The sequence below is a fragment of the Spermophilus citellus genome (genome assembly GCF_964194105.1).
Source record: "Spermophilus citellus genome assembly, chromosome: 9".
Lineage (NCBI taxonomy): Eukaryota > Metazoa > Chordata > Mammalia > Rodentia > Sciuridae > Spermophilus > Spermophilus citellus.
The window spans coordinates 50,034,336-50,049,742 of record NC_138191.1 but is presented as its reverse complement, the minus strand read 5'-3'; the positions used below and the strand labels follow the sequence as shown (position 1 = coordinate 50,049,742).

General features: G+C 39.1%; 1 protein-coding gene across 1 annotated transcript in view; it reads right to left on the bottom strand.

Moving 5' to 3' along the window:
* The window catches only part of DBT (dihydrolipoamide branched chain transacylase E2), a 52,656-nt gene extending 37,533 nt beyond the window's left edge, over nt 1-15,123 (bottom strand). Inside the window, exons 1-3 of the mRNA XM_081308867.1 lie at nt 14,997-15,123; nt 6,261-6,384; nt 823-898 (exon numbers count right to left, since the gene is read on the bottom strand). Of these exons, the coding sequence (XP_081164993.1) occupies nt 823-898; nt 6,261-6,384; nt 14,997-15,047 (251 nt within the window). The 5' untranslated portion in view covers nt 15,048-15,123. The remainder of the gene's footprint in view (nt 1-822; nt 899-6,260; nt 6,385-14,996) is intronic.
* Nucleotides 15,124-15,407: the final 284 nt, after the last annotated feature.

The following is a 15,407-nucleotide window of genomic DNA, read 5'->3' as shown; positions in this document are numbered from 1 at the left end:
GGATTGCAAGTTCAAAGCCAGTCTTAGTAATTTATCGAGCCCCTAACAACTTAGCAAGATAGTAATCTCCTTATTTCAAAGAAAAAGAAAAAGAAAAAGAAAGAAAAAAGTCTGGAGATGTGCCAAAGTGCCCAGTGCCCTCCCTCAAAAAGGTAAATTCCTCTTTCTTAACTACAGTAAGAGAAGGACAGCAAAAGGAGTTTTTAAAAGGCAGGGAATACCTTCCACACACACATACAAAATGAAGGAATAATTGCTCGGTGTGGTGGTGCACACCTGTAATCCCAGCAACTCAGTAGTCTGAGACAAGAAACTGCCAAATTCAAAGCCAGCCTCATCAACTTGGTGAGACCCTGTCTCAAAACACAAAATAAAAAGGTCTGGGGACATTGCTCAGTGGTTAAGTGCCCCTCTTCCAATCCCTGGAAACTCCCCACCCTGCCCCAAAGAGGAAATAATCATTAATTAATCACAACAAATAAAATGTCTTGATGTATGATAAATTCTGTCACCAATATATTGTCAACACAAAGTAACTCTACTTTATTAATTAAAAAAAAAAATTTCCTAGTTATACATGAACATAGTATCTTTATTTTGTTTATTCATTTTTATGTGGTGCTGAAGATTGAACCCAGTGCCTCACATGTGCAAGGCAAGCACTCTGTCACCGAGTCACAATTCCGGCCCATCTACCTTATTAATTTTTTAAAAAGGCATTATAGGTTATATAAAGAAGTTTCTCAGTTTAAATTGATTCCTACTTATTTGTACTCAAATGAGTTTTACCATTTACTTGGATGTTCTTTCAGATTAACTTACCATTCTTTAACAGTTACTTCTCTAATCCCTTCTCCAATGTCTGAAAGTTTGAACTGAACAACTTGTCCATGTAGAGCTTTAAAGAAAAAAGAAATAATCTCATTGAATGTGTACTTATTACCCATAAATGCTTTTACATCTAAAATTAGAAAATATCCTCAGAGGCAGAAACTATTCCATCTTACAGACAGAAAAACATCATTTTATAATTTTTAAAAGCATGAATCATTATTCACAATCATTAAGATTAATCTAAGCTACCCATAACACAGAATCCTGACGCTGCCACAGAACCCAAATTTTTCCAAATTTCAAAATAATGTTCTTTTACAGGGCTATAGGAAGTCCTACTAACAAATCAGTGAGTTTTTAAAAATTTGTTTTGTTTTGTTTTGTAATAGGGAATAAAATCAGGAGTGTTTAACCACTATATTCCCAATCTTTTTTTATTTAAGACAGGATCTTGCTAAGTTATTTAGGACTTCATTAATTTGCTGAGGCTGGCTATGAAATTGCAATCCTCCTACCTCAGCCTATAATCATTGGCATTACAGACATGCACCACCATGCCTAGCCAAATTAGTAAATTATGAAACAATAGTAATGAATAGACAATGGAATGGATACAAAGAGAGACTCAGCTGGATCTCCTTGTTTTATGTTATGCAGCTACAATAACCACTAGTGGCCTACTCTCAGATCTCTTTTGACTTCATGTAACTATGCTCAGTCTTTATGGCTAAAAATCAGGCACTTCATGGAAAATTCTTACATTTTCAAATCCTGCTGCATCACCTTATTCCCTAAGACTTCTCTTTCCTCTTGACATTTTCTTTCTTTTTTTTTTTTAAGATAGAGTGAGAGAGGAGGGAGGAAGGGAGGGAGGGGGAGAGGGAGGGGGGGGAGAGAGAGAGAGAGAGAGAGAGAGAGAGAATTTTTTAATATTTATTTTTTAGTTCTCAGGGGACACAACATCTTTGTTGGTATATGGTGCTGAGGATCCAACCCGGGCTGCACGCATGCCAGGCGAGCATGCTACCGCTTGAGCCACACCCCCAGCCCCTCCTCTTGACATTTTCTAGCCCTTTCTTAATACCCACTCCTGCCCCACCCCACACACACCTTTTTTAACACTGTGGATTGAATCCAAGGACACTTAACCACTGAGCCACACCCCCAGCCCTTTTTTTATTTTGAGACAGAGTTTTACTAACTTGCTTAGTGCCTCACTACGTTATTGAGGCTGGCTTTGAATTTGGCAATCCTCATGCCTCAGCCTCCTGAGCTGCTGGGATTATAGGTGTGTACTACCATGCCTGGCCTTAAAATACATTTTTGATGTGGAGGTATCTCTTGTTTCCTTTCTAATTTGGGGCCCTCTCACAGTCTGCTGCTTCTTTTAAACAGGTACAGGCATTAAGTATCAAAAACTTTAAAAAATAAATCCACATCTCTACCACGCGGCCTGCGCAGTGGTTTCATTAATGAGGTTCTAGGCATTAAGTTAGTTAGAAGAGATCAAAATAAAACACACAAACCAGTACCTTATTTTACATTGCTAGGTCCGAGACGGCTCGCCTCCCTGGTTCCCGCCTCTAGCCGCCCAGCAGGGCAGCGAGGATTACTCTGGGCTAGCAGGAGAGAGAGCGAGCGAACACGCCGGGGAGTAGCCTTTTATTTGGGGGACAAGAGATTCAGGGGAGAATTCCATCCAATGAAGGTTGAGGGGGGGCTGCACTCCAAGGTCAGGGTCAGTGATTGGGTCTCCGGGGTCAGTGGTCACGCACACCCCCACACGGATGGGCTCTCTCATCAGGAAAGGGTCGGGATAACTCCGACACAGCCAGAGCGCCTCAGGCCCTTAACGGGAGTCACCCAATCATGTGTCAGAATGGCTCCCCACACACATCTTTCAATCAATAAATAATTCCATATTTAGGACTTTTTCCCCCAAGAAACTAATTAGAAAGGTATACAAAGATTTGAACAGAAGAATAGTTACTATAGAGTTAAAATGAAGAACTGGAAGTCAGTCTTTCAAAAAAAATGAAGAGTAAATACACTATGGCACTTCTTATAAAGCAATATATTGTAAGGAACAGCAAGAGCATAGAAATATGATACTGCATGGCATGGTTAGGAAATAACAAACAGTCCTATACAGATAAAGATGGAGTACGTGGCAAGAAATTAGCCCAGACACAGAAACGCTTTGTGTGCCCTGCTAAGGGGTTGTAATAAAACTTTATCTTAAAGGTCATTAGGATTCAGTAGTAATTCATACAGTCATAACTTCTTTGTAATTGCTCATGTTAAGAGGTAGAGTCTTTTTTGCCACTTCTTAAATCTATGTTGGCCTCTGACTTATTTTGACTAATGTAGTGTAGCAGAAATGAAATCATGCAATTTCAGGAGACTAGATCTCATGGGTCCTCACAGCTTCTGCCTTCTCCCTTTTGGAATTATGTGCTAAGGTTCCTGTGCAAGGAAGCTGATGTAGATCACTGGAGACTTTGTGGAGGAGAAATGAGGTGCCCAATAGTCAGGCACATGAGTGTGACCCTCCTGGATCTCACCCCTAGGACTGCTGATCCTCTAGATAAATACAGTCACATTAGTGAAACCAGCAGAGGAACCAACTCAAAGAATCCTGAGGAATAATCAATCACTGTTGCTCTAAGCCATTAAGTTGCAGGGTGGTTTGTTATTCAATAATAATTAACTGATACAGAGTCCCATTTATAATATCAGACATGTGACTTTATGTCTATCATTTTAGACCAAACACCTCTGGCAAGAGTATGGTGGGTAGGGTTGGGAGAAAAATAGCAGAGGCAAAATAAGGCAGAGAAAGCAGGAGCTGATATATTTTTCAAAGCTGTCTAAAAGGGAATCATTTAAGAAACAGGAAAGATGTCAAATTGGTAAATTTGATGGGCATGGTGGCACATGCCTATAATTCCAGAAACCCAGGAGGCTGATGCAGGAGGATTGCAAGTTTGAGGCCAGCCTCAGCAAATCAGCAAGATTCTGTCTCAAAAAAATAAAAAGGGCTGGGGCAGTGGCTCAGTGGCAGAGTGTTCGCCTAGCATGTTCGAGGCCCTTGGTTTGATCCTCAGCACCACATTAAAAAAAAAAAAAAAAAAAAAAGGGCTGGAGATGTAGTTCAGTGGTAGAGCATACCTGGATATAGTCAAGTACCAGAAAAGTCAAAATAAAATTGGTATGCTTGGGTGAGATTTGATGCAAAACAAGGAGTCGGGGTGATTTCCAGGTTAACTACTTATTGAGTTGGGAATGCAGGAATAATAAGAAATTTGTAGAAGACTGAATTTGGGGAATTTGAGTTATATATGGGGTCCTGGAATAGAGATCTTCAGCCAGCAAATTGGTGATATGTCTGAGGTACAGATACAGATTCTAAAATGTTCAATGAGTACAGGTGAGAGTTAAAGGCACGAGCATAGATGGGGTGTAAGAAGGATGGGTTTCTGTGAAAAACTGAAATTTAAGAGTGAAGCAGAGGAAGAGGACCTGTAAAAGAGAAAGAATATGCAGCTGGGTATGGTGGCACACACCTGTAGCCTTGGCCACTTGAGAAGTCAAAGCAGAAGTGTAAGTTGAGACCAAGAGTTTGAGATCAGCTACTCAATATAACAAGACCCATCTCAAAAGGAAAAAAAAGAGAGAACGAATATCAAGAGAAAATAGGTACCAAATTCTTTACATTTTTAAATGTATTTAATCCATCCAAGTATAAGAATCTTTGTTTAGTTTACTGATATGTCCACCTTGAGCAGCCTTGGCACACAACAGGTGATTAGCAATACCTGTTGTTGAATAAATTAATTTCCACAACAATACTATGAATTAAATACTTGGATCAGGGGCTGGGGATGTGGCTCAAGCGGTAGCGCGCTCGCCTGGCATGCGTGCGGCCCGGGTTCGATCCTCAGCACCACATACAAACAAAGATGTTGTGTCCACCGAAAACTAAAAAATAAATATTAAAAAATTCTCTCTCTCTCTCCCCCTCTCCTCTCTCAAAAAATAAATAAATAAATAAATACTTGGATCACTCCCATTTTCCAGATGATGACATTGAGAAAAATTACATAACTTGTTATAAGTTACACAGTTAGTAAATGATAAACCAGGAGATATAGCCTGGAATTGGTGGATTGAGGAATGCAAAGCTCAAGATAAGTGTTTAGAGGCTGGAGTAGGAAGCTGGAGTTTCTGCTTGAATGACCTCTGCTTTGTCTGGAAGTAATGAAAAAAGATCAACTTAAAACAACAGAAATCTCAGCTGGGTAAGTAGCTCATTAGTAGAGTGTTTGCCCTAGTATGTGTGAGTTTCTGGGTTCAACCTCTAGTACTATTAAAAATATATATATATATATATATATATATATATATATGTATACATATTTTAACAAAAAAAGTGGTGGAGGTAAGGTTTACATGCTTTGTATGTCTTACATGTCTTATATGTCATGGTGTAAGATGACATATAAAAAGCATGGAAGAGTGGGGTCTGCCTGGAATTCTCCTATTTTTAAATTTTTTAAGTTGTCAGTGGATCTTTATTTATTTACATGCGGTGCTGAGACTCAAATCCTGTGCTTCACACATGTCAGGCAAGTGCTCTACCACTGAGCTCTGACCCCAGTCTGAATTCCCCTATTTTTCACTACACTAAGGCTCAATTTATCTATCAAAAGTTTAATTATATAATAAAATGTCAGGGATTCTTTGTCAGGGTTATCAATAGAACATCAAAAAAGTTCTTGTGCCCTTGCCAAATCTAATATTTAAGTCCTCAATGTCTTTACAGAAGGTAGAAAAAGTTGGGGAAAAGGAAAGTAAATGCCAAAAGCTAGGGAACTTTCTACATAGGTGTATGTCATGCAGATTTCACCACACCATGATATAACATAGCACAACAGATTAAGTATTTGTCCAAAAAACAATATTACAGTGTATATAAAAGACACAGGGGCTGGGGATATAGCTCAGTTGATAGAGTGCTTTCCTCACATGCACAAGGACCTGGGTTCAATTCCCAAGACAGACAGACAGACAGACACACACACACAGATATTAAGATGCCTCTATTAGAAGATAGCTTGATTGAGAAGGTCAATCAATGTCAGTGCTAACTACTGCACTTAGATGAGTCAGCTGATAAAGCCTCAATAGTCCCAACCAACCAATTCCCAAATTAGGAAGACACAGCACATAAAGGAAAGAATGGGGGTGAGGAGAGAAAAAAGAAAATGAAAAGATGTGGGGACAGCCAGGCTAGAAATATGGTCTTAATTCTTTTTTACTATGGTAAATCTTCAATTACTAAAACAAGAAAAGTTAAAAGAAAAAAATACTGGTGAGGTATTTAGCATTATTTTGTATATTAGCTACATTGAAATCATACTTACCAGCAGTTGTTTTCAGCAATTGATGTGGATGACTATACTTGAATGAAGGATAACCAAAGAAACACACACATTTTGGCTTCAAAACATGAACATTACTACATGTTTGAAAATAGCGAACACAAATCTACAAATGAGAAAACAACAACAAAAAAGTGTTTATTAATTATCTTAATGCCTTATCTCTTAAAGTATATACTGAATTTCAATTCTATTTAAAAAAGCAGAACCATCATTATGATTTACATCTAGACAGAAACCAGAAAATTAGCAACAGGGACAATAAAGTTTATGAAAAGTGGTTACTTTCTTTCTTTTATTTTTGGTACTGGGGATTAAATTTAGGGGCACTACTTAACCACTAAGCCATATTCTCCAGCTCTTTTTTGTATTTTATTTAGAGACGGGGTCTCACTGAATTGCGCTCTCTCTAAATTGCTGAGGCTGGCTTTGAACTCTCAATCCTTCTGCCTCAGCCTTCTAAACTATTGAGATTATAGCCAAGTACCACCATGCCTGGCAAGAGTGCTTATTTTCTTAAGTACTTTTGTCCAAGAAATCAAAAGAACTCAAAACTCTAGTATAAAAAGAACATTTTGTTATTCTTTTGTTTAGTAATATTATATCCTCAAAATTAGATTTGTTCATATATTTCTGATTTTCCCCAAATTCCTTAAAGAAATGTTAACAATATATTCTAAACAAAACCAAAAAACCCTAATATATTCTTTATAAACATATCGGAGGGAAAAGGAGGGAGAAGGGGAGTTGCACGGAAGATGGAAGGAGACCCTCATTGTTATACAGAATACATGTATGATGTTGTGAGGAAAAAAGAAAAAAAAGTGTGTCACTTTAGATTGGATAGAGAGAAGTGATGGGAAGGGAGTGGAGTGGAAGAGGGGATAGGAAGGGCAGCAGAATAGAACAGGCATTATGATTGCCGTATGTATATAGGTGACTCTATGATCAATGTGATTCTGCAATCTGTACAATCAGAAAAATGAGAAATTATACCCCGATTCAAATGTATGAATTGCCAAGATCATTGTAATGTCATGTGTAGCTAATTCAAAAAAGAAAAAATAAACACATCAGCTTGTAGGCATGCTTAAGTTATCATGTTAGCAAGGGCAGCCTGAGAAAGCAGGATGCAGACTGTCTCCCATTTTGTTCCTGAGCCCTAATATAAAGTTGTTTCTAATAAATCTCCTTAAAGTTTCTTCTCCCAGAAATAATGTTCTATAACCCACCCTACCTAAGGAACCAATACAGTGACCAAGAAGCAAACTTTACTTCATTATGATACCAAAATCTCCACTCAGAAAAAAGCTGAAGTCCTATTTCCATGGGAAATAAGAAAAGGCATATTGCCAAGCATGGTGGCTGCTGAGTTTTAACCTATTGATTTTAATTATTTTAGTTAGGCCTTATCTTTCCTTAATTTTAACAGAAAAAAAATGTAGATATAATAAAGATTGGTGGATTTTGGATGAGCTTTTTAAAGTAGAGATGCATGATTTAAAATTATACCTGTTTTAGGAATGATTTAAAATTATACTTGTTTTTCTTTGCTTTCAGAAATCAGTAACAACTTGGAAATCAAAGTAAAAAATCATTTATGAATTTAAATGTATTGTTTCTTTAATTAAACCTAATTTTTTATTTTATAGTATTTTTCATAAAAATAAATAAGATTCTTAATTACAAATATGAAAGCATCACTAATATATAATATTTACTTTAACATAACTTTAAATTTGTGTGTGTGTATGTGTGTTAGCATGGATTTAACCCAGGGATGCTCAACCACTGGGCTACATCCACAGCCTTTTTATTTCTTATTTTGAGATAGGGTCTCACTAAGTTGCCTGGGGCCTTGCTAAGTTGCTGAGGTTGGTCTTGAACTTTCGATCCTCCTGCCTCAGCTTCCCAAGTTGCTGGAATTACCTCCTGCCCCCATAAAGGCATGTATGCTCTCTCTCTCTCTTTTTTTTTTTTTTTTTTTTTTGGTACTGGGGAATGAACTCAGGGACAGTTTACCATCCACTACTTCACCAATCCTTTCTATTTTTATTTTGAGTCCGTGTTTCATTAAGTTGATGAAGCTGACCTTGAATCTGTCTTAAGTTTTTATAATAAGAAGTTATAGGGGCTGGGGATGTGGCTCAAGAGGTAGCGCTCGCCTGGCATGTGTGCAGCCCGGGTTCGATCCTCAGCCCCACATACCAACAAAGATGTTGTGTCCACCGAAAACTAAAAAATAAATATTAAAATTCTCTCTCTCTCTCTTAAAAAAAAGAAGTTATAGGCAATCAAGTGTTGTTTATTTATAAATATGTAGATTTTTTTCCTTTCCAGATTAGCTTAATGTGGGAAGGCTTCTTGAAGGAAGATTTAAGTTGGGCATGGAATAATAAGTATAGATAATAAAACAGCAGAAAGGCAATTTTATGGCAGAGGCAACAGCATAAACAGCAGCAATTTGCCTAGCATGTCTGCTGGGGCAGTGAGTAGCTTGATCAAATTCATAAAAAGAAAGCAGACCAAAATGTTGGTAACTGTAAATGTCAGGATAAAAGTTTGAACTTATGTATCATGGGCTACTGAAGAAAAAGGATTAGGAAATTAATGTAGGAATAGTTTATTAAATAGCTCACAACAGATAAAGCCTGGAGAGAATGAATGGTTCAAGAAACTATCATAGTATCTGAGACATGAAACAAGACTCCTGACTGAAGTGATTAATAGTGGGGGAAAAACACGGTAACAGAAGTGCACAGACATTATGTGATTAATAGCTACTGAATGAATATGAAAAGAAGTTTAAGGCTAGGGTTGTAGCTCCCAGGTAAAGCACTTTCTAGCATGCAAAAGACCCTGGGTTCCATCCCCAGCACCATAAAAATACCAAAAATATTTGTGAAGTTGCTGGATAGATGGACTAAAAGGCACAGAAAAGAGGAAAAAAAATATTTTTCAAGCTAGAGAAGACATTTTCCCCCATTAGAATAGACGAGCACATTAAGCATAAGGCTTTAAATGTCCAATTTAAAAAGGCATGCCTTGAAAGTCAATGAACACCTGAGATTCAAGAAATTTGGAGGGAGGTGACAACTAGGTGCAACATGTTATCCTGAGCCAGATTTGTTTAAATTTAATATAAAGCTCATAACTCACACAATAAGCAAAATTGAGGCTATCAGTGCTACATCAACATCAATTTCTTGATGATTATGCTGAGGTGACATTGGAAATGTACATTAAATCATTTCAAAGCAAAAGAGTAATAGATTGATTGGTAGATAGAGGGGGAAAGGAGAAACAAGACAAGGGAGGAAGAAAACAATCCATCAGCAGCAAGGGACCAAGGCAGAGGGTTTATGAATGTTCCTGGTTCTATTCTTGAGACTTTTCTGAAACTCTGTGAAATGAGGAGTTAAACATACTTGGTAGAAAAGAGACTGAACAAGGCTGATTGTGGTTGAAGCTGAGAGATGAACTTACTAAAATCACTGCATTATCCTTTTCACTTTGGCACGTGTTTGAAATGTTTCATAACAACATGTTTTTAAAGCAAAAACAATACAGTATTCCCTATCCTGAAAAAAATAAAAGGGCATGCTTATACAGCTTACCAGTTTTATATATTTTATATTTAAGGCAATTCTTTTTTTTATTATTTTATATGCTTTTATTAGTGCATACTATTTTTAAAAAATAGTTGGGTTCATTTTAACATCAGCACACATGCATGGAAATTAGTTTGTTCCATTTCAGTCTCCAGTGAAGGTAATTCTTAATTCACCTATCGACAATGCTTCAGTACATCTCACCCTCTAGAGACTATTTGTGCCAACTTGCCTGAGGCAATCCAGTTTATACCTACTAACTCAAGGTAATTATTAATAATTCCACACCTACAACTAAAATACAAAAACAAAGGGAGATGAAAAGGTTTAGCAGATTAGCATAGTAAGGAAATAAATAATACCTCAATAGGCAACTGTTGAACATACCCAAAGTAAGACACTGTGTTGGACTATGCACCTCGAAACTAAGTAGGGCACAGTAAGTAGTCCCTACATTCAAGTTACTTTTCTGTTCCACAGGAAGCAGACATCATAGAAAAATCCAATATAACATGGCTAAGGTAATTAAGAGTCAAAGGCATGATGTCCTGGGAAAATGCGAAACATGACATGATAAGACCACCTGCATCTGGATAATTTATTATGGGTGATAAGGGCTCTTGTTGCTTACAACTTTTTATAAAACATTAAAAGCAATAACTGTTCTTTACTGAGTCCTTCAACAAATATTGATTTATGAGTATTTACAATGGGCTAGGCACTTGGAAATAATTATTTCCCTTACGAAATGTAGAGTGAAAGATAAAGACAAACAGGTACTAACACAGTACTACAATGGAGGAAATAGAGTATGTTAAAGGAACCCAAAGGAAGGGAGCCTAGCTGGAGAAAGTAATGTTGAAGCAAGACCCGGAGGAATGAGAAGGAGTAACTCAGTAGATGAAGTGTGTTGCAGATAAAGCCATGGGGATTAAGGCAAGAGTCTTTGTAAATCAGAGGGAATACATGTACAAAGGTCTGAAACAGAGGTGTGTCCAATTAACTCAAGTAGTTTAATAGCATTCTTAGTGTGCACGAAGGTGGGGGAAGTGTCAGAATTTGGATTTTTTTTTTTTTTTTTTTTTTTTTTTTTTGGTACTAGAGACTAAACCTGGAGGTGCTTTACCATTGAGTCAGATCCCCAGCTCTTTTTATTTTTCATTTTGAGATAGAGTTTTATGAAGTTGCTGAGGCTGGTCTCCAACTTTAGACCCTCCTGCCTCAGCCTCCAGAGATTACCACTGCACCTGGCAAGGGAATGGGTAGATTTTTATTTATTTTTGGTATGGGGGTTGAACTCAGGAGCACTCAACCACTGAGCCACATCCCCAGCCCTATTTTGTATTTTATTTAGAGTCAGGGTGTCACTGAGTTCCCTAGTGCCTCACCATTGCTGAGGCTGGCTCTGAACTCACGATCCTCCTGCCTCAGCCTCCCGAACTGCTGGGATTACAGGCATGTGCCACCATGCCTGGCAGGATGGGTAGATTTTTAATAAGGAATGAAGCCTTAGCAATTAAAAAGATCCAGATCATACATTTCTTCAGTCATCTGAATTTTGGACATTTTGTTGAGGACAGTCTTAAATAAGAAAAAAAACATTACCAAATATGTGCCTTACTTGATAAGATCACCCTGGCTACAATATGGAGAACAGATTGGAAAGGCACAGATCAGAGGCAAAAATGTCCAGTTAGTTAGGACCAGGACACCTGCAGTACAGGTGGGGCAGAGAATAGTGACCCGATTTCTTCAGTGAGAGTTACAGGCTAGAATGATGAGAAACAGGTTTGAGGGTTTTGTTCTATAGCCTCAAGTTTGATGTGTCTAAGATATTATGGCACACGGGAGATGACTAAAAGCTAGCTTTTCCACTGTTGTGCTAATATGGCCATGTAACATGGTTCTAGTCAGTCGACCTGGTACCAGTTCTTCCTCTTTCCTGTCTTGAATTCTGAGTAAGAAGTTGTATGCTGGGTGCCGTGGTGTACACCGGTAATTCCAGCTACTGGGGAGGCTGAGGCAAGAGAATTGCAAGTTAGAGGCCAGCCTCAGCAACTTAAGACCCTGTCTCAAAATAAAAATTAGGAAAGGGCTTGGGAAGTATCTCAGTGGTAGAATGTCCCTGGATTCAATCCCCAATACTGGGGCGAGTAGGGAGCAGGGGCAGGGGGCAGGATTGTAGAAGCTCTCTTGTGACCCTGAAGGAAAAGTCAAATGAACTGCTGAACTCTGATGATGCTGGACCACTTTATCAGTGTCAGCTGACCTCTAATTTTAGGATGCTCTATATACTCAGATAATTTCCTGCTTGTTTGTTGGGTTTTTATTATCTGCACTTGACAAACACCTCATATACATGCAAATGAAAATTTCTTGGACAATGATGTGGGTCTTGAGTAGACATGACGGGAAGATTGAAGAACTTTAGGAATCACCAACATAGATGGTAACTAAATCCAAAGTGGATGAGTTAACTAGGAAGTGAGAAAAGTGCAGAGGGCCAAACTTAAAGCCCTTAGAAACACCAAGTCAACAAGGCATGGTGGTACATGCCTGTAATCCCAGGAACTTGAGAGGCTGATGCAGGAGGACTGCAAATTCAAGGACTGCCCTAGCAATTGAGTGAGACCCTGTCTCAAAATTAAACATAAACAGGGCTAGGGAATGTAGCTCAATCAATAAAGCACCTCTAGTTTCACCCCCATTATAAAAAAGGAAACAACACATCAAGAGTCCTAATCACTTGATGACAGGTACATGTTCTGAGAAATACCTGATTAGGTGATCTCTTCTGTGGGATCATCTTAAAAGTATTCTTATACAAAACCAAATGGCTTACCAGTAAATAGCCTATATCTCTTATGCTACAAATTTGTAAAGTATGTGACTGTACTAAATATTGCAGGCAACTGTAACACAAAGGTATTTGTGTTTCTCAATGCATCAGTGAACATAGAGAAAGTATAGTAAAAACACAAGCCAATAGGAAATTTTCAGCTTATATATATAAAATATATAATATATATAAAAAATTTATTTTACTTTTTAAGTTAGATTTTTTTTAAATTACTGAGTTGTGACAGTTCTTTATATATTCCATGCATATGGGATAAGGCCTTATCAGGTAAATGATTTGTGTGTGTGTATATATATATATATATATATATATATATATTCCCATTTTGTAGTCTTTTTAAAAAACATTTATTTTTTAGTTATAGGTGGACACAATACCTTTATTTTATTTTTATGTGGTGCTGAGGCTCGAATTTAGTGCCTCACACATGCTAGGCGAGTGCTCTACCTCTGAGCCACAACCCCATGCCTATGGGTTGTCTTCTTTAATGATGTCTTTTGAAGTGCAAAGGTTTAAATTTTGATAAATCCAACTGATCTACTTTTTCTCCTGCTGCTCATGCTTATGGTATCATATCTAAGATATATATATATATCTCTCCCCCACATCTATAGTCATGATTATTAACCTCTACATTTTCTTCTAAGAGTCTTATAGTATTAGCTCTTACATTTAGGCCTTGATTTTTTTTTTTCTTTTTTGGTACCAGGAATTGAACTCAGAGGTGCTCAACCACTGAGACTCATCTCTAGTCCTTTTTAATTTTTATTTTGAGGCAGGGTCTTGGTAAATTGCATAGGGCCTTGCTAAATTCCTAAGGCTGGCTATGAACTCATCATTCTCCTGCCTCAGCCACCCAAGTTACTGGGATTATAGGAGGGAGCCCCACACCCAGCTCCTTGATTCATTTTGACTTAATTTTTACAATATGGTATGAGGTAAGTGTTCAACCTCATTCGTTTGCATATGGTTATCCAGTGATCCTAACACCATTGCCTGATGTCAACCCTTCTTGGTTTTATTTTTTTTCCACATTTTTTTATTGGTGCATTACAGTTGTACCTAATGGTGGGATTTGTGGTTACACATTTGTACATGCACTCCACTGTCATATATGCAGTCCATATATGGACTGCAAAACGTCATTATGTAGCACATAATTGTATTTAAAAGCTGGGTGGGAGAAAGAGATTGGAACAAAATGGCCAATGATGCAGGAGGAATACTGGGAAATGGGTCACAGAAGCCACAAATGGAAAGCTCTCAAAAGAAGGGCTGCCACCACCTACTAGGTGCTGCTAAGAATATTCTTCTCCTGGGTATCTTCTACTTATGTTGTGTTATTCAGTATTTGGTAGGGACTCCTCTCTGACGCCCAAGTACTCTAAAAATATCCACTCCTGTGTGTCCCTGTAGCTTCATGCATTTGCTATCACCACCTTTCTTATAACAATTTGTAATTGCTTAGGTTCTACATCTGTCTCCCTCTCTGTTCTTCACCACAAAGTTGCAATCTCTAGGAGGAAAGGATATTGCCTGACTTATTTGCATCCCCAGTGTTGAGAAGAGTACCTGGTTCACAGCAGCATCTTAAATTCGATTTTGTAAGATCATGAGTCGATCGCTGCAGGAAACAGGAGCTCAAAAAGAAAACAGTTGCGCAAATAGGGTAAAACAGTATTATTACTAGGATGTGTCAGTGCCTGCTGTTAAAGGTCTGCTAAAGAGAGTCTTTAGCAGGAGAGGTGGTGGTACAAAGGAGCCAAGAGAGTGAATTTCAAGACTCAGTTCCCGAAGGGTAAAGACTCTGTGGTAATGCTCTTTGCTTAACCGGTAAATTTCCCGAGGTTGGGGATCTTACTACGGTGTCTGGCACTCCATGGGTGTTCAATAAACTCTAAATGAAAAAAAAAAAAAAATCTCTGCATCCCCAGCGCCTATCTTAATGCTTAGCACCTAGAAAGTGCTTAAGGAAAGGGCAGCAGACGAAAGGGTAGCTGGGCTTCAGTAGAAAAGTAGGAGGACGACCGAATCTCGGTAGAAGCTCGTTCATGTAAAGGGAGGTAGTGGGTTTCCAGACCTGTCGCCTCGCCACCTTTTCTGCCCTCCCCTGGCATGCGTCCCTCCACCTGTCCACCACGCGTGCCCGGTCCGCGTGGCTATCGCGGGAGAATGTAACACGCCAGGCCCAGGTGCCTCGGATCGAGTCACTCCTTCCCGGCCTCAGGTCCACCCCCACCTGCTTACCAGCCGCCCAGCATCGCGGCTCCAGGTCCTCAGTACTCGCACTGCAGCCATCTTAGTCCGGAAATGCCCCAGCACCGCCTGGGATCGACGCCTCCGCCGGCGACCTATCCCGAGGTGGGAGACGCGCCTCCCCTGAGCAGCCAATCCCGAGCGGAGGAACCAGCCGGTCGCCCCGCAGCCAACCCGGGAGAGGGGTGGGGCCGAGCCGGACCCGGCTGGGTGCCTAGAGCCTGCCCCGGGGAACTAGGGAGGAGGGCGGCGCAAATTTAATTCCGGAGGAAGAGTCTGGCTAGGTACTGTGTGTAAGTACTAGTGCACCAGTTCATACTGTCACGGGGGAAACGGTGGTGAGGGCACACGAAGAAGGGCAGTCACATGGGGAAAGTCAAAGACCCGAGGGATGAGCAGGAA